The following is a 19,347-nucleotide window of genomic DNA, read 5'->3' as shown; positions in this document are numbered from 1 at the left end:
CAGTGTTGCGAAGGACGAGTTCGTCGCGATCTAGAAGCACGTTTTAATTAATTTGTCCACTATCTATATAACCTAACCGGAATTCGATAACCCTCGCAATGGGGTTATCCTTCCGGATGAACCGGAATCGTTACTCTAATATATTGGAACGTTTAAGACCTATTACCTACTATACTAGTTGTTATCCCAAAGTCCCAATAATGCTCATGAACTGTATATAATTGTTATCATTTTATTTTTTAATTCTCGACTCTAACGCACAGGTGAATTGATTATTATACTTACGCGATAGATTGGAACGAAATCTTAAGTGTATCCCATACTACGGAGAAAATGATGGGGCAATTTTTTTTTTTTTTTTTCACTCATCAATTTATTATTTACGATCTTTACTCACCAAAATGATGAGAAATTATACGACGTTTACATATCGATTGGAAGGTCAAAGGCTTGCAACGTATTGGACGGTTTTTGGCCAATCTGAATGACGTGAAAATGGGCAAAAACACGGGCGAGTTGTTAAATGTAGAATTTCCCCAAGCCGATCGATCGATCGTTAAATGAGTATAAAATCTGACGGCGTGGGATACAAATAACGAATGTGGCACGTGATTTAAGAATTTAATATCTTCAATGGGCATGTCGTGTACGCGTGACACCGTGATGGGCACGGGGCAGCGCGACGTTGCGATTTATTTATTTCGAATACGCCCGGCAAAACAACGTGGTGCGTCCCGACGATATAACCTCAAAACTTAAAACTTAGAAATAAATGCACCTTGACATTACGGAAATCGAAAACAATTCTTTTGAGCCGTGCCCGACGACTTAAAACGGTTGTAGGGCTACAGAAAAAATGGCAAACGATAATATTGTAATTTTTAATAATTAAATTAAATTTTTAAGATGGAAAATGTCGTTAGGTCGACGATGGCGATGGCGAAAACAGCTGTTCGACGATCGTGACGTCACGAGCTCGATTTTCACCGAGCGGAGCGCCGCCCGTCACCGTGGCCGCCGATTCTGATTTCTGACTGGCGAGTCGTCCTTCTTTCGCATCGCACCGTCCGGCACGCGCAGACCAGCTCCGCTCCGTTCAGCCAGCACACAGCTAGCTGTCCTTTTTTCCGTTCATTTTTCACAAAGTACTTTTACGACCTTTTTCACCACCTCAAAATGGCCGAAACAAAAGCGCCAAAAGACCCGTACGGTTTCTTGAAGGATTTCATGGCCGGCGGTATCTCCGCTGCCGTGTCGAAGACCGCCGTCGCTCCGATCGAGCGCGTAAAGCTTATCCTGCAAGTGCAGGCCGCCTCCACGCAGATCGCCGCCGACAAACAGTACAAAGGTAAGACCGGACATTGGTTTTTCGGGACTATTTCCGTTCCGTTTGCCAAACGATCGGGCCAATCGTGTGAATGTCTCGTCGAGTTTTTTTTTCACTTCCCAGATATGGGCCCGGGGACGCGGTGGCGGCGGCGCGATCGATTCCGGAGAATTAGGTTAGCGTGCGGCGGGCGGGGCTTCCGTCGTCGTCGTCGTCATCGTCTTTTTTTCTATTGTCTGCTCAGATTTTCGTCTTTAATCCGATTGTGTCGATCGAACAAGATTTCTCCAACGCTATTTACCATGATATCGAAAAATCACTCTGGCTCCGTGGCCTACGAATTTTTCAACCGTGCGCTCGTTTGGGCCGTGGAACGCCATTTTGCCCGGTCCATTCTGTTCTGTTATTACTATTATTATTATTATTTCATATTTAAGCGTTTTCGGGTTTTCCATCACTTAACTGTGGGTTCAAGGTGTTTTTTTTTTGAGGTTAGGTTTATCTCGATCACGATTTTCCTTAGGGTTCTCTGCGATTCGCGTTTGGATCGTCGAATGCCGTAAAATTTGATATTATTTTTTTTCTGCATTAATAGGTGGGGACGGGTCGAACATAATATTAAATTTGCGCGAAATTTTCATTCGTCTTGTCGACAACGCAAACGATATCCATCAGGCGCACCCACACTTGTGTCGTTTATTCCGAGTTTATTCTTTAAAACATATTATGATTCGATCATAATAATTTAGTATAATGTGTCGTTCTTATTGATCGGCTACACTCTAACGGAGTGTAATATTGTTTAAATATTGCTTCTGTGATATGAGCTAGATTTAAGAATTGCCTATATTAAAATATTTGATGATTTTTAATCAATGATCTCTACCGTCCACATTTCAAGGCCAAACAAATTAATATAGATTTTGGTAGCTATGGATAATTTTTTTACTTATTTTCATCAGCCTTTTTGATTGTTTATGATGATTAAATGATATCATTCGCAGCAGATCCTAACAGTATAATAATAAAATGCCTTCTGACTTATAAATCATTAATCATAATATTAATGATTTGTGGCGGGTAGATCTATAATTTTAATTATGATTGATTAAAATTTAGAATTTGAATAGGAAATAGTTTACTAAATTAAATCAATTAAATTAACTGATTTAGTAAAAGAACAACTTTGAATCCAATTATTAGGTCGATGTTATAACTTGTAGGTAATAATTTGTAAGCAGCATTACTATGCTTTTTTATTTTTTTGTTCAATGATATTCAAATAACAAAACTTGTTTTCATGTCTTATTATAAAATTCCTAGCTATTAATGATATTAATTTTACCAAGATTAATGTTTGTACTGATAGTTAACCTCTTATTATGCACCTATTCTTTGTTTTATGCTAGAACCTTTAATGTTTTATCCTCTCTAGAAATCTACTTGATTCAAAAAAAATGTTCTTTTGATCTAGTTAATTATAAATAACAAATAGTTCTCAAGTTAAGCATAAAATGTACCTAGTTATTTGCTGCCACCATTAATTTAAATAATATAAAGATTTTATAATAATTTCAATTGATATTTAATCCCTCAAAAAGTACCTACCTACTTATTTCGTAATTATTTATTTTGCTTATTTTGCTTGAAGTTTTTTAAAGTCTAGAATTGAAGTAGTGTTGTTTGGACACCCCCTTCTATCAAGCCATCCAGTTTTGTAAATTATTAACCTTATTACTTATTGTATAGCATAATACAAATATGTCTCTAATGGCAGTTGTTAGTTCCGACGAAAACCCACATTTTGAAGCAAGATTTTTGACACGTGCACCCCATTGGCACACCGATTCATCTTGTCTTTGTTTAGCTTGATAAAATGTATACCTAGCCGCTAAGTACGATTTTATTGGTTTGAAATATTTGTTCAAACTTTTCATTAGAGTTTCATACTCAACATCGTTTGGCGTGCTAGGAACACATAAACTAAAAAGTACTTAGTGAATTTCCTCACTGACTGATGATAATAGAATGGCTCTTTTTTGAATATTATTTTCGATGTCATTTGCCAAAAAAAATTTGTCAATTTTGACTCAAAAATTGTGATATCCATACCTGTTTCAAAGTTTCCATGTGACCCAATAACTTGATTGAAGTTTGTTATGGATTCTGTCTTTATAACTAATTTTATTCAAATGGTGTACCTCTGTAATTATAGATACATAAACAATTATAATTTTTTGGTGGAGTTTTTTGTTAGTTCTATCTGATAATTAGTTTTTCTGAATCTTAATTTTTTTACTTTCAATGCAAGAAGGTATTCAAAAATTACAAATTGTATGTTTATTCGTGTATTGTATTTTAACAAATATGAAACGAATCACTACATTTTTATCTATTGACTTTCAAAAATGTTGTATCAGATGTTTTTACTCTGATTAGTGTGAAGAGGATGATAGTGATAACTGATGAAAAATGAAAAATATTGTTTAAAATCACAAGTATGCTTCTCCTTCGTCATACATTTAAAAAATAAAGATGAACGAACAATGTTTGGGAGAAAAAAATTTGTTTTTTAAATATTAATTTTCCTTTTTTAGACAAATAAAGTAAATACAACAATACCTAGGTACTCTTGTTGAGTGTAACTAGTTTTTACATATTAAGTATTTTATAAAAAAGTTATTTTCACTTTTTTGTTCTCCTAGTATAAATATTGTGTTTCTGTTATTTAGGAATTATGGACTGCTTGGTGAGAATTCCAAAAGAACAAGGTTTTGCCAGTTTCTGGAGAGGAAATTTTGCCAATGTCATCAGATACTTCCCAACACAAGCATTAAACTTTGCTTTCAAGGATGTCTACAAACAGGTGTTTATGGATGGTGTGGATAAAAAAACTCAATTCTGGCGGTATTTTGCTGGTAACTTGGCATCCGGTGGTGCTGCTGGAGCAACATCTTTGTGTTTTGTATACCCACTTGATTACGCACGTACACGGTTAGTAAATATACTAATTACTTTTCCTATATACCTAATATTAATTTTAAATTAATTTTAAAATTTTATAGATTAGGAGCTGATGTTGGTAAAGGACCAGCTGAAAGACAATTCAAAGGTCTTGGCGATTGCTTAGCCAAAACTGTCAAATCTGATGGCCCCATTGGTTTGTACCGTGGTTTCATTGTGTCAGTACAGGGTATCATCATTTACCGTGCTGCATACTTTGGATTCTTCGACACAGCTAAGGGAATGTTGCCAGACCCCAAGAATACTCCATTCTTAGTTTCATGGGGTATTGCCCAATTCGTAACAACATTTGCTGGTATTATGTCCTATCCATTCGACACAGTCAGACGTCGTATGATGATGCAGTCTGGTCGTGCTGCTGACCAACGCATGTATAAGAGCACAGTAGACTGTTGGGCTAAACTTTACAAGAACGAAGGTATTTCTGCCTTCTTCAAGGGTGCATTCTCCAACGTACTCAGAGGTACTGGTGGTGCATTGGTGTTGGTCTTCTACGACGAACTCAAAAACCTCATGTAAATTTCATTTTTAATGAAATTGAACAATATTGTGCAGTTAATATGTAATTCAATGGACACTGTTGTAGCATAAACATTCCTATCAAGTGCAACATTCATAACTGAGCTTCTCATTCCAATTATTCATGTTTTATTCTGTACCGTATTTGTTTTAATTTTATCAGTTATGATCCAAATTTTTTAGAAAACCTACTTATGTAAACAAACTATTTAGGTCCGTGTAATGGTTTATTTTTGATATTGTATTTATTTCATAATAACTAATAAACCATAGTTTAAAAAAAAATTATATTGTGTTTTATTTCTATTTGTATAATAGTCCTAGAGTATTAAAATAAAATACGTACATACATGTATTTTTTTGAAAGCTCTTATAGTTAATTATGTGAATAACTGTTTTGCTAATATAATTAAACATCTTTGTACTATGTAACATTGACATAATATATTGTTTAAATATTGTTATATTTTATAATATTATGTAGTACATGTTGAAGATTTTGAACATTCGAAGTTATCAAATTCAATTGATAAACAATAGTACATATTTTGTCATGTACCTGTAGATTAATATTACATTAATGTTGTTAAATGTTGATTTGTGGAAAGTTTAGGACTAAATAAAAGTGAAAAAAATTATTAGCAGTTTTATTCAAATCATTATAAAATGGATTCTAGTGTACAACTATAGTTTGAATGTAGTTTTTTCAATTTGTTGTTTGTATGATGTATTAAAAAACAATTCTGTTCAATTTTGATATTGTTACTAAACAGCAAACATTTTTACTATTTAAGATTGTAATTTAGATTCTGGAAGGTATGATGAATGTATTAATGAATCATTTTAAATTATGTTCTTGGTTTTAGGGGATGAATACACTTAGAAAAGTGTTTAACGATGGTGGTTTTTGCTAGTTAATCAATGTTAAAGCATAAGAACAGGGAATGTAGTTAACCGTTCTGCTCTACCTACATTATGAAGAACTCTAGTGTTGTAAACCTCGTTATTGAATATGTGATTCTTATGGATGTATAATTTAATTTTAATTATTGATCATTAGATAAGAAAAATAATTTAAGCAGATACTATTGGTCAGCTTGTAATGTAATATAAGTGGGTAAATAAGCTGAAGCGCAGATGGTTTTGATGTTTGGGGAAATAAAACATCCTATTTTAATAACATTAAATAAGCTTGAAATAACACTTAGGAAATGTTTTGGGGGAGCGGGTACTTGGCCCTTAAAGCCCCCTATTTATTTGCCTATGTATTTTGGGAAGATATATATTTATATTGATAGATTATTATTACAATAATTTATTATACTAAGCCAAGTATTGGTATGATTTAAGAAAGTTGCCCAACGAGCACTAAGATAAGAATGTAAGATTGTTTTGGAAATTGATACCTACGCGGCTACACCACTATCTATAAACCTTGGGTGAAATCGGCCCTAACACCACAGAATAATAATATGCACTGCTTTAGTTATAGTTGTAACATAGCTCGTCGTGGTTACAAGCGATATCACATGAAATTACTTTCAGAATCAGCTGGTGAACTAACTTAGTGCGCTCTCTATCCGTGATAATAATGTTTTATTAAAATATTATGTAAAAATATATTCCCGCCTAATTTAAACTTTATAAGCAGTAAGCACACAACTACCGTAACCATTGATTTAAGATATAATTAGTTGTGAACCTTTGCGTGAGGGGTGGCATAATATAAATCTATATTTTATTTTTTAACTGTGATTATCATTGTTATAATTTTAAAAATAATTAATTCATGCACGTTTTTAAATATTTTTAAATTATAATAGTTATTGTGTTTTACAAGAAATAATGAAGTGTCGTTTATCTTTCTGCTCTTATAAAGGTTTAAACCATTAAACCCCAGTACATTTGGAGTACCTAAGGAAATTTCCTTGAAGGTTAAATGGGAGATAGCTTTAGGCGTTACCTACATCAAGAGACAAATCTAGGATATATCAATACCATTTTAAAAATGAAGACATATTACACACATGGGTATCTGGACAAGGAGTCAGCAAATATACAGTAATAGTTTTATTAATTGATTATATTGTATAGATCGCAGAAAATTTAATTTTCTTATCACAAAGCTAAGTACACTGTAAAAAAGTTTCAGATTTGCTTAAAGCGCCCAAAGCTTTGTATAGGCGCAGTACCAATTAAGTTTGAGTTACCCGCGATTACATGTACACAACCAGTATTAATAGTAATGATTATTTTAAATAAAATGTAATAATTAATTTTAATTTTAATTTAGTATACATATTTATTGTTTAAAAACTGTTAAAGAATTTTGATCCAAATGTAGACAATGTAGTGCCAACCGATACAAATAGCAAAAACGAAAATGGAATAATTGATTTCATGTTACCTGCAGTGAGTATATTTTTGTAATTACAAAACTATAAGTATTATTAAATTAATGTTCACATTACATTTCCTTGCTCAGAGCATCGAACATCAATGCTAATAACTGATATTTGTGTCTACTATTTGGTTATGAGAATGCGCCAGTAAAGCTGCATCGAAAATCAAAATAACAAAAAATTAAATAAAACAAAGAAAAAGCTTTCTAAATTAGTTAATACATAATTATTTGTATTAATATTTATGTTGTTTTTGTAGTTAATTGTTAGATTATTATTTTGTGTAATAATTAAAGATTGTGCTTATAGTTCGTTTTAAATTCTTAAAACGAATGCAAAAAAAAAAAGAGTCCTGTAAAACACTAAAACCATAGATAAGTATGTATAAAACATTAAATAAAAATAAAAAATTCAGATTCACGACCGTGCTCGCTTTGTAAATAATTATTGTTAATTGCGAAAACGATTTATTAATATCACAGTACAATAGTACATAAATATTCCACTGCTGTTATAGAGCGCTGCAGAATTGTTCTTATCATGAGAGTAATATTAAAAACTTGACGTATTCCATGCTCGTTGGGCAACTATTATATATTTATATCTTTAATCGTGTTCACAGGTTTGATCAGTTCAATTTGATCCGTTGGTTCGTGAACGACACATCTCTACATACCCGAAGATGCCGCGAATCATGATAAAAGGCGGCGTTTGGCGAAACACCGAGGTGAGATTTAAACGTTTTCGAAAATCAACGTTAACAGAGCACATTTCAGTGTCTAATTCAATTAATTTTATTGATTCAGAGTTGGTTTATAGAATGTTACAATATTTAGTTTGTGTAAATCAATTAATATTATGGTTGACTGGGAACAATATATCTCATCTCAGTTTAAAAAGTTCAAAAATACATTGTTTTGTTTTTTATATTGTGTGTGATTATAAAATATTAATTATTGTCAACACTTTGGTGAATACTGAATCAAAACATGATTATACTTGGCTGAATTAATTTCGTACAAAACCTTTTTTGTTTGTTTTAATTGGAAACTGTCATTCTTATGCAGTACCAGGGACAGTACCTAAATATGAAAGTGCATAGGTACAGAAAATAGTACTCAATAGGTTAGGCAGTTTTTGAATTAAAGGTTTTAACAGCAATAGTCAAAAGATATGTCTTAAGCTCATTGTATTTTTTTAGATACTGATAGGTAAAATAATCTTTATTTAATATTAGATACGAATTACAATAGGTATAATTTGTTATTGAGTATTATTTATTGCCTCCTTCAAGTCTAGTGGAAACTTAACTACATGTACAGAATGCAACCGAAAATTTAATAAATTAAATCACTTTTGTTCTTATCAATTTAAAAAAAAAATTTTCTGCATAATTTATATTTTTGTATTGTGTGTACACTAAACCTAAAATTTATGTTTTTAGTTCTGAAAATTGTCAATTTGTTAATTTAAAATTTAGGAAAATTGTAATTGCCAAAATATTTATTTAAGTTGTGATTTACTTGTTATAATTTTTTTAAATACTCGTTAATGTAACAACTTAAAAAATAATAATATTTAGATTTTTACAAGTAGGTAAATACCTATTTAAAAATGTCGAATAATATATTTCTTTAATTTTATATGTTTTGAGTTTAAAATATTATTGCATCTGGATCAACTTTAATTTTCAAAAACAATGAGATCAAAAAAAAAAAAAAAAATGTATAAAGTAAACTATGTGACAAACTATATGTTTTTAAATCAACATTTTTTATAAATCAGATTTTTAACAACAATTATTTCATTAGTCAAATAATTTTGTTAATTTCACATAATAAATCATAAATCTATCAATTGGATATCAGCAATTGGCCTTAGATTAAAAAAGTAATACTGAACAAACATACAAATCTAAATGAATCAAAAGTTATATGGGGTGTCCCGTGAGGATTTACCCATTGCGATATCTCCCGAAATAATGGTGATATTGAAATTCTGGTTTTATAACAAGACACAGGTATAAGAACTACAATTATTTCATATTATAATTTATTTTAATGTTTTGGTAAAAAAGTTATATATATTTTTTATTTGATTATTTCTAAAAAAAATGACTATAGTAATATTGTAGTTTATTTTTCTGAAAATATTGACATTTCAAAATTTTATTTTCATTAATTTCCTGATTTTTAATTTTTCGAGAAAAATTGTGAATTATTTAACACTGTAATGTTATCAAACATGTGACCCGTCGTTCGACACTTGGTATAAAAATAAATGATAAAGGTAAACTACACATGTAATGATATTTAATGTCAAATTTTTCATTATTTAATATTTATTGTTATTTGTTTTTCATGATAATTTTTTTTTATTACAGGATGAGATTCTTAAAGCAGCTGTTATGAAATATGGCAAAAATCAATGGTCACGTATTGCATCATTATTACACCGTAAATCAGCTAAACAATGTAAGGCACGTTGGTTTGAATGGCTTGATCCAAGTATTAAAAAAACTGAATGGAGTCGAGAAGAAGATGAAAAGCTTTTACATCTTGCTAAACTCATGCCAACACAATGGCGTACGATTGCTCCAATCGTTGGTCGCACAGCTTCACAGTGTTTGGAAAGATATGAATATTTATTGTTAGTAAATATTACTAAATAATATTTAAATTTAATATTAATTGTTTAGCTAAATATATGTTAGTCGTTAGATATATTAATTTAAAAATATTATTTGTTGGATATAACTTATTATGTTTCCAGGGATCAAGCCCAAAGGAAAGAAGATGGTGAAGAAGTAGGAGATGATCCTAGAAAATTGAAACCAGGTGAAATTGATCCAAATCCTGAAACAAAACCAGCTCGTCCCGATCCTAAAGATATGGATGAAGATGGTGATTACTTGTTTATAATCTAATATTTAATACCTATGTCTATATTTATTTTTAAGAATAATTTTGAATTTAAGAGTATAATTAACAGCTGCTAGGTATATCCTGTAGAACTGTTTTAAACTCTTATAATAATAAATAATATTAGTTCAGTATCAGTTATAAATGTTCTGCTTCTATGTTAGAATTTAAAACATACTCCCATTAAAAAAAATCTAATACTTCAAAAATCATGATGATATTACATATAAAAAAAATTTTGTGTAAAATGTTAGTACTTACAATTTATTGAATTAAATTACTAATTTTTATGGAACTAATTAATTAATAATTAACTTCGTTATGAGTATGTACCAAAATAAAATTTTACTTTGGATAAAATCTATAGTAATTATTTAAAGTTAATACTAATATTATACAAGTTATTCACCGTTTGTTACTATATTTTAAAATATTTTCTAGAGTTGGAAATGTTATCTGAAGCAAGAGCTCGTTTAGCTAACACACAGGGTAAAAAGGCAAAACGTAAAGCTCGTGAGAAGCAATTAGAAGAAGCTAGAAGACTTGCTGCATTACAAGTAATTTTTAAAATGTTTATAAAATGATTATGCAGATAAAAATTTTTTTTTTTAATTTTGTAGAAACGGAGAGAATTGCGTGCTGCTGGTATAGGTGTTGGAAGAGGAAACAAGCGAAAGCGTGGTATAGACTACAACGCTGAAATACCATTTGAGAAAAAGCCAGCTTTAGGGTTTTATGATACTGCCAATGAGGAAGTTGATCCACTTGCACCAGATTTCAGAAAATTGAGGCAACAAAATTTAGATGGAGAACTACGTGTAGAAATTGAAGAGGTAAATAATTTTTCAACTTTTAAGAATTATTTTGTAATTGTGTTTGTATTTTAGAGAGAACGAAAGAAAGACAAAGCTAAGCTCAAGCAGCGTAAAGAAAATGAAGTTCCTTTAGCTATGTTAAATAATCAAGAACCTATTAGGAAAATGAGTAAACTTGTTTTACCTGAACCACAAATATCTGATCAAGTAATAATTTATAATTTTATCATAAACATTTTAAAAATAAATTATAATCATCTATCATTAAAGGAATTACAACAAGTTGTTAAATTGGGACGAGCTAGTGAAATGGCACGAGAAATAGCAATGGAAAATGGTCCTCAACAAGCTTCTGATGCATTATTGTCAGATTATACACCTTCAATTAATAATATTCCTGGCCGCACTCCAAGAACCCCATCTGTTTCAACTGACAAAGTTTTACAAGTAATTTGAAATTCATTTTAAGATAAGGATGTTATGTGTCCATGCATTTTCTCCATCTTGAAACTTGAATCTTATTGTAACTAACTCATAACATATGTCACCAAGGGAGCTTTTATTGATATTTAATTTTTCTAGCAGGCTATGTGGGTATTTAATTACTCAAAAATGTACAGTTTTAAAATGCTCATATTATCAACTCTACTGCCATGACTAGCATCAAAGCTTTTTCTTTCATATATTATATCCACATTAATACGTAAAATGTAATTAACTTTTTATAGGATGCTCAAAATATAATGGCTCTAACACATGTAGATACTCCTCTCAAAGGAGGTCTTAATACAGAATTGCAAAATGTTGATTTTAATGGTGTCACTCCACAACGACAATTGATTACTACGCCCAATACAATTTTAGGTACTCCGCTTTCACAAGCTGCTAATGATGGTTTCCAAACTCCGCAAAGTGATAGATCACTAGTAAAATCTGGTATGCTAACACCCACTCCTTTAAGGGATCAGTTAAGCATCAATCGTTCAGATTCCATGGAAGTCGATATTATAAATACACCCCAAGCTATGAAAAACTACCAACATCAAGTAAAAGAACAGTTGAAAGCGGGCTTAAGCACATTGCCAAATCCCAAAAATGATTTTGAAATAGTTGTACCTGAAGACCATCCTGAAGATGAAGAAACTGTTGTTCAAAAAGATTTTGTAGAAGATCAGTCTGATGTAGAGATGCGTAGTGCTGAAGAACTTCTTGCTCGTCGTAAGTATTATTAAAGATACCTATTTTTATAACGGTGATGTAATATTTACTTTTAAGTGTAGTTGTGAGTAGATTAAGAATTTTATGTTTCACTCCTGGTAATAAAATATGATATTTTCATTGAAATAACTTAGTCGTCACTTAAAAATGTCATTATAATAATTGTTTACCGTATTTTCTAGCTCTGTTACTGCAGTAGAAAATATAAATGCATTTAGATTTAAAACTTGTATACTTCCAGGACAATTAGAAATGAAGTTACGATCTCAAGTAATCCAACGAGGTTTACCTCGTCCACCAGATACCAATATTGTGCTGAGACCTTTGAATTCAGAGCCACCCCTTACAGATCTTCAAAAGGTGATTGCATTTTATTTAAAATATAATATTAAGTTACATATTGTAGTAATATAATATTTTTTAAATTTATTATATAGGCTGAAGAATTGATTAAACAAGAAATGATTACAATGCTTCATTATGATGCTGTCCTTAGCCCTCTACCACCGGAAGTTGCTACACTGACTCAAAGTGGTCCCAAAAAACAACCAATCCTAACTGAAGCTCAACATTTGGCTTATTTACAGGCACACCCATACCAACAATTTACTGAAGAAGAAATTAAAAATGTAATTAAAAATATTCATGCTCATTTAGGAAACAAGCAATAAAATAAATTATGATAATTTGCAAACAAATTATTTATTTACTTATTTCATAAAATATTTTTTAGGCAAAACAAGTTTTGTTGAAAGAAATGGAAATTGTTAAACAAGGCATGAATCATGGTGAATTGTCATTAGATTCGTTCACTCAAGTGTGGGGCGAGTGCTTGGGTCAAGTATTATTTCTGCCTAATCAAAATCGTTATACAAGAGCCAATTTAGCTAGTAAAAAAGATAGAATTGAATCGCTAGAAAAAAAACTGGAACAGAATAGAGGTCATATGACTAAAGAAGCTAAAAAAGCTGGAAAAATGGAAAAGAAAATTAAAATTATTCTTGGGGGATATCAAGTATGTGATATAAACATTAAAACATGATAATTATGCTAACTTGAGTTTTAAATACAACAATTTGTTCATTTAGACCCGTTCTCAAGGTCTTATCAAACAATTCATAACTAGTGTGGATGAGATTGAACAAGGACATTTAGAATTATCAACTTTCCAGTTTTTGCAACGACAGGAAGAATCTGCTATACCAAAGCGACTACAGGTGATTTTAAATAGACCATTTTTCATTTGTTTATATTTTTGTGGTTCATATTTTTAAAATGTTTAGTATGTAATATAGCCAATAAAGTTAAACAAACATTTAATAATAATCACTATAAAAATATTAATCAGATTTTTTTTCTAATCGTAAATTATATTTTAGTCTTTAACTGATGATGTAGACCGTCAAAAAGAACGAGAGAAAATTCTACAACAAAAATTCTTGGATCTTGAAACACGATGGAAAGAATTACAAATTGGAAATGATTGACCATCAAACTTTTGTTAATATATAAGCTTATATGTGTATTATTATTTTTCAATTTATATTAAGTCTCTATTATATTTTCTGAAAATAGATTTTAAATTGTAAAGTCATGTGAGTAAAAAAAATTAATATAACTCTTGTCACGGTTATGTGTTCATTTCTCAAACAACTTGTATTTTATTATAATTTGAGATTAATCTTATTAAAACAACAAAATCTAGAGATTTTCTACTCTACATTGTTTTATGAGGTCTACCATAAAATATTATGATTCCAATCATTTTATGTATTGGCGTTAGCCGAAATGTCCTACATTTTTATGAGTAGGGAAAATATAACTAGCAATTTCTAAAATTGGTGTGAATTTACCCTTAATAAAAATTTAAACACAAAAAAATATAATATTTAACAATATTTATTTTGAATTTTTAATAAAAAATATTTAACAAAACAATAATTATTATTATTACCTAATTGTTCAATATTCAATCATGAATTTACCATTCTTCGCATTCATCAACTGATCCTGATAACTGTAAACACAAATAAATGCAATTTTATAATCAACAAATATTTAATAAGCTTAAATTTATAATTTATTATATTTGAAAAATTAAAAAAATTTTACAACATAGACAAATGTTTGTTTCGAATATTACTTCAATAGGTATTTTATTTTAATACAAAATGAGTAATGTACTACTTAGTAGTTAATATATTTAATTTATATTAATTATCAACTTAAAAATAAGCACATCATTTAAGTAAGAAAACCTATAGAACCCGGGATGGAACAGTGAAATAATGTTCAAGCCTAATTGTATACCATATTTTATTAATGCAAACAAAGCTTCCAAGTTAAAAAAAAAATCAATGTTTGACAATATAAATAATAATTTACATCCAGTATCAGACAAGAATAGCAATATATCACAATTACATAATCTGATAAATCCATTTAATTTTATTTAAATTCAGCTAGTAATATAGATACTATCCTTTGATTAATAATTAATCCAAACAAAATAAACATTTTTATCATGGTAACATTATCTTCTATAGTTACAGAATTAAAAATGTTATTTCTAACATAAATTAATGATATTAATTAATTAATGTTAAACTAACAAAATGTCCACACCACGGGTTCTACTACATATAGAAAATAATAATAAACATAATATAAATATTAGTTACAATTCTTATATCTGAGCCTCCAAATTTATCAAAATCAACATTAGCATCATTAAATTTGGATTCACGTCCAAGTTTAAGTAACCAATTAGGTATTTCTTGATTTGCCTAAATTAAAACATTTAAAAACGTATAAATGTGAATTTGATTTAAGAAAAAATATAAATATAATATTCATTACTGATGCAAGAGTATTTATAATTGGATCTATCAAAAGATGATCTTCATCAGGATCAAATAAAGAGGTAGCAATGCCTTGATTTCCCAGTCTACCTGTTCGTCCAATCCTTTGCACATACTCTTCAATTTCTTGAGGCATGTCATAATTAATGACATGGTTCACACATTTAATATCTAAAGATCCATAAATTAAAATTTATCAACACATTTTTGATAAAGTAATAAAAACGTTAAAACTACTGTATGCACTCACACTAAATGATTGGTATAGTGTCTTTTGTGAGAAGATTACCATGATAATTAAATTGTTAAGGTAAACTAAAAATACACAGAGTTTTCTATCAAATTAAACTTAACCTAAAAAAGTTAAATACATTTACCTAATCCTCTTGAAGCTACAGTAGTGGCTACAAGTACATTCATCTTTCCGTTACGAAAATCATTTAAAGCATTTTCTCTCTGATCTTGTAAACGATCACCATGTATACTTGTTGATGGAATATGTTTTTCGCATAAGTATGTGGCAAGGAAATCTGCAGTCCATTTTTGTTTTACAAATACTATAGTTCCTACTGAATCTACAAAAAAATAAATAATTAATCGTTTAATATTTTGTTTGTAATTATAAATTATAATCCATTCATTTTGTGAAAGAACCTGGTGGCAAACTTGTTCATAAGGGTATGTAAGACTTAACTACACTGTAGGCGTACCAATGAATGACTTTGTGGGATTATAGGCAGACCACAGCATGACTTAAAATATTGTTGCCACGGACTATATATTATACTGATTATATCATAGTTCGTGGATGCCATCAAGGTTCCTTCTTATAACATAAATAAAGTATAGATATTTTACTTAATTAATAAAATGTAAACCTTTTCTTAAAATATTGCATAAAATTTCACGTTTATTGAATCTATTAACCATGTAAAAGTTTTGTTTTATATCTTTTGAAGCACTACTTATAATACCAACTGCTAAAAATAAATAATTTTTGTTTAAATAATATTTTGCTAAATGCTGGGTGACATCTGGTAAAGTAGCTGACAACATAATTGTCTGTCTATTCATCTGGAAATTATAAACACTAGACATTCAATACTATACAAAAATTAATAATTCTTATATTTATCAATAAACTTACAACAGACGGCATTGAAAAATGATCCAAAACTTTATCAATATCCGGTTTTGAATCAATGTCTAACATCCTATCAACTTCATCCAAAACAAAAAATCTCAAAGATGAAAATGTTATGAAACCATGTTGAACAAATTCATTTAATCTACCTGGTGTCGCTACAAGTATGTGACAACCTTTCTAATATAAAAAATATTGGTTACATTTTTCATTATTTTATAATATACATTATCATCCATTACATATTGTCGTATGCTAAAACGGCCAATTAACAATATAATATAATGTATATGTAACATAAGAATACAATATTATAATATATAATATACAATAGGTTTGGAATGTAAGTGATAAAAATAGGTAGGGCCCAAAAAAATAAATAGTTAATTTTTTTATTTAAATACAACCACCCATGCAAGGAAATTCCTGCAGTTGCTGTCATAAGCCTAACTTAAGCCTTGATAGGACTTTATGCGACAGTCATACATATAGAGACAAACAGCTATCAGAAGGACCACTAAGGAATATTAACAGTAAACATATATCGTCGTACTTCAACTTAAAAAATTATGTTAACAGAGCTGGAAAAATTAAATTTTGGATAGTAATCATTAGTTTATAGTATCTGAAGGTAAGAAGTAATAATCGTAAACGTGCCTCACAACATTAACAGACATAATAATATGGTCTTCTAATTATTATTTAGAAGCATTATACTTACAAGAATTTTATCTTTTTGATGACTGACTAAAGTACCACCATAACAGACAAACAATGAGATTCCAGTACCTCTTGTTAATTTCAAAACAACCATTTTAATTTGAACAGCCAATTCTCTTGTAGGTGCCATTATAACAACTTGTGGTTCACTATGTACACTATCTTTTACTAAAATTTGTGGATTCATGAGTAATTTTTGTATGATTGGTAAAACATAAGCAACCTACAATTAATTTATAATAATTAATAAGCAACAAATTATTAACTAAGTGTCATAATTTTATTAATTTTTTTTTGGAGGAGGGAGGGCGCAAGTAATTATAAGATATAATTTTATGGGTTTATAAATATTTAAAAATAAATCATTATAACACAATAATATTATTATATGCAAAGAATGGATCAATCATAAATACTCTAATGTTACAAATTCATAACTTTATAAGTAATAATAGGGTTATCATACAATAACTATGAAAACATATTGCTGAAATGCTTTAATTTTAATTACATGAATTAGAATCTAGAAGTTTTTCAGCATAATATATATTGTTCTATAAAAACACAACAGACAATAACTATTCTGTTATCACTATAAATAATTTGAAGTACATAAATACAAATTTTTACATTTTATACTATTCAATTACCGTTTTTCCTGAACCAGTTTGCGCTGTGGCCATTAAGTCTTTACCAGATAAAATAATTGGAATAGAATATTTCTGAATGGGGGTTGGTTTCAAAAAATTACACTTTCTAATATTCTCCATTAGCTTTTCTGGTACATTGTTCAAGGTTTCAAAACTTTCAATAGGTTTGGGTACATTTTCCCCATTAACCTTCACTTCAATATCGTTGAACTTTTCAAAATTTATACCAGAACTGATTCCATCCTCATAAATAGATTCATCATTTTCATTGGGTTCAGGTGGGATGTAAATTGATCTAGCAGGCTTTTCATATTCATATTCCTGGTCTTGAAAACAAGATTTGTTAACAAGGTCTTGGTTATGTACCACCGCATTGCTCTTCATATCTTGTGACGACAATATTGATGATGACGATAAATTCTCAGATTTTCCATTACTGAGTCTTTGATTCATCTTTTTTATTAAAAATCCTCGTCCTCGGCATCGGGTTTTTGAAATATCATAATCTTCAGAAGTTTCATTAGCAATTGGTTCGTTGAGAGAATCCTAAATCAATCATAATATTATATTAGCGAAATAAAAACATATTTATTATTGAAACATTTATAGTCATACAAACCATATTCAACTGATGTTCAAATATTATTAAAGATTAGAGGAGGTAAGCATTGTTCATAAGTCAACTAGTCAACAGAAGTGTAACAATAACAATTCAGCATGGGTGGATGGAACGTTCAAAACTCTAAGGCTAATACCTAAAAACATAAATAATTTAAACCTTTAACGAACGTTAGTACCACATCAATCATTGACTCGTCTGAACGTGATAACAATAATAAAAGAATAAGATATCAACACTTCTTATCTTATACCACAGTACAAACACAGACTATATTTCATAATATTATAGTCTGTGGTACAAATTAAACCTTACACGCGACACAGAATTCTGTGATCGGGCGATTGTAATTTGTGAGCTCGACCGATTGTAATCGATTAGATTGTAGAATACGGTGGTTAGATAAAAATATAACGAAAGTAGTAATTTACCCGTGAGGCAAGGCTTCGTAGCCGCGTGTGGGGCTCTTTAAAAAATGTATAAATATAATATCGAGGGTAATCGGTCAAAAAGTCCGGTATGGAAATAGTTGGACAAAAAGTCCGGATTCATTTTTTGATTGCCGGACAAAAAGTCCGAACACATTTTTAGTGTCGGGACAAAACGTCCGAAAATACAAAATTGTCTAATTTGTCATCATTGTGTAATTATAATATTATATATATATATATATATATATATTTTTATATTTTCTTATTCTTATTATTTCTTATACCTAACATAAATACAACAGAAATTATCTAGATTTATATTATAATAGTGGTAATAACGCTATTGTAGCATGTAGATTGTAGGTATGATATTATGGTAGATAAGCTGTTGACGTACGGCTGCGATAAACATTAGATCCATATAGACCAACCTACCAAACTATAGCGGATTTCCGTAATATTTTTTTTAGGTATAAGAAATAATAAGAAATAAGAAAATATAAAAAAAAGTAGGTACAATGATATAATAATGTAATAAAAGTATTACAATTATATTTTTTAAATAAATAATAATTATATATGAACTGACTATATATATATAATATTACATGTGTATACTATATATATACCTACATAATAATATAATATAATATAATATAAGGTATATTATAATTATAAATGAAAATTGAATAGACA

The 19,347-nt window shown here is 29.5% G+C and overlaps 3 protein-coding genes across 5 annotated transcripts; 2 read left to right on the top strand and 1 right to left on the bottom strand.

The window, feature by feature from the left end:
• The first annotated feature begins 1,038 nt into the window (after nt 1-1,038).
• On the top strand, nt 1,039-5,158 carry LOC107162647 (ADP/ATP translocase 1-like). Its single transcript, XM_015509646.2, has 3 exons — nt 1,039-1,348; nt 4,060-4,321; nt 4,393-5,158. Exons 1-3 carry the CDS (start codon nt 1,177-1,179, stop codon nt 4,868-4,870), a joined length of 912 nt encoding a protein of 303 aa, XP_015365132.1. The 5' UTR covers nt 1,039-1,176; the 3' UTR covers nt 4,871-5,158.
• Nucleotides 5,159-7,839: 2,681 nt separating this feature from the next.
• Nucleotides 7,840-13,879, top strand: LOC107162654 (cell division cycle 5-like protein). 2 transcript variants are annotated; one of them, XM_089222868.1, is made up of 13 exons: nt 7,840-7,999; nt 9,656-9,921; nt 10,045-10,175; nt 10,635-10,750; nt 10,814-11,026; nt 11,081-11,215; nt 11,279-11,455; nt 11,737-12,226; nt 12,468-12,586; nt 12,664-12,855; nt 12,960-13,241; nt 13,315-13,443; nt 13,606-13,879. In XM_089222868.1, exons 1-13 carry the CDS (start codon nt 7,955-7,957, stop codon nt 13,711-13,713), a joined length of 2,403 nt encoding a protein of 800 aa, XP_089078994.1. In that variant the 5' UTR covers nt 7,840-7,954; the 3' UTR covers nt 13,714-13,879. The 2 variants fall into 2 exon arrangements, with proteins under 2 accessions (XP_089078994.1, XP_089078995.1); XM_089222869.1 differs by lacking the exon at nt 7,840-7,999 and adding an exon at nt 9,538-9,561.
• Nucleotides 13,880-14,107: 228 nt separating this feature from the next.
• Nucleotides 14,108-18,443, bottom strand: LOC107162653 (ATP-dependent RNA helicase vasa-like). 2 transcript variants are annotated; one of them, XM_015509653.2, is made up of 9 exons: nt 18,221-18,441; nt 17,602-18,147; nt 16,953-17,174; nt 16,235-16,411; nt 15,966-16,161; nt 15,465-15,662; nt 15,086-15,258; nt 14,908-15,012; nt 14,108-14,243 (listed from the first exon to the last, which is right to left on the bottom strand). In XM_015509653.2, the coding sequence occupies exons 1-9, from the start codon at nt 18,221-18,223 to the stop codon at nt 14,208-14,210; spliced, it is 1,656 nt and encodes a 551-aa protein (XP_015365139.1). In that variant the 5' UTR covers nt 18,224-18,441; the 3' UTR covers nt 14,108-14,207. The 2 variants fall into 2 exon arrangements, with proteins under 2 accessions (XP_015365139.1, XP_089078996.1); XM_089222870.1 differs by lacking the exons at nt 14,108-14,243; nt 14,908-15,012 and adding an exon at nt 15,338-15,402 and having other exon boundaries at nt 18,221-18,443.
• Between the last annotated feature and the right edge of the window lie 904 nt (nt 18,444-19,347).

The sequence above is a fragment of the Diuraphis noxia genome, unplaced genomic scaffold, assembly GCF_037042655.1.
Source record: "Diuraphis noxia isolate RWA-SAM2 unplaced genomic scaffold, SU_Dnox_SAM2 contig0003, whole genome shotgun sequence".
NCBI classification, from domain to species: Eukaryota; Metazoa; Arthropoda; class Insecta; order Hemiptera; family Aphididae; genus Diuraphis; species Diuraphis noxia.
The sequence above is the reverse complement of the archived record's forward strand: the minus strand, read 5'-3'. Positions and strand labels throughout refer to the sequence as shown.

Excerpts from the sequence above, each read along its gene's own strand:
- LOC107162647 (XM_015509646.2), top strand. The coding sequence starts at position 1,177 with ATGGCCGAAACAAAAGCGCCAAAAGACCCGTACGGTTTCTTGAAGGAT. Across the intron at positions 1,349-4,059 it reads CGCCGACAAACAGTACAAAG|GAATTATGGACTGCTTGGTG; the intron begins GTAAGACCGGAC and ends TCTGTTATTTAG. Across the intron at positions 4,322-4,392 it reads CTTGATTACGCACGTACACG|ATTAGGAGCTGATGTTGGTA; the intron begins GTTAGTAAATAT and ends AAAATTTTATAG.
- LOC107162654 (XM_089222868.1), top strand. The coding sequence starts at position 7,955 with ATGCCGCGAATCATGATAAAAGGCGGCGTTTGGCGAAACACCGAG. Across the intron at positions 10,176-10,634 it reads TAAAGATATGGATGAAGATG|AGTTGGAAATGTTATCTGAA; the intron begins GTGATTACTTGT and ends AATATTTTCTAG. Across the intron at positions 10,751-10,813 it reads GAAGACTTGCTGCATTACAA|AAACGGAGAGAATTGCGTGC; the intron begins GTAATTTTTAAA and ends TTAATTTTGTAG.
- LOC107162653 (XM_015509653.2), bottom strand. Across the intron at positions 16,412-16,952 it reads ATCAAAAAGATAAAATTCTT|AAAGGTTGTCACATACTTGT; the intron begins GTAAGTATAATG and ends TTTTTATATTAG. Across the intron at positions 15,663-15,965 it reads ATGCAATATTTTAAGAAAAG|ATTCAGTAGGAACTATAGTA; the intron begins GTTTACATTTTA and ends ATTTTTTTGTAG.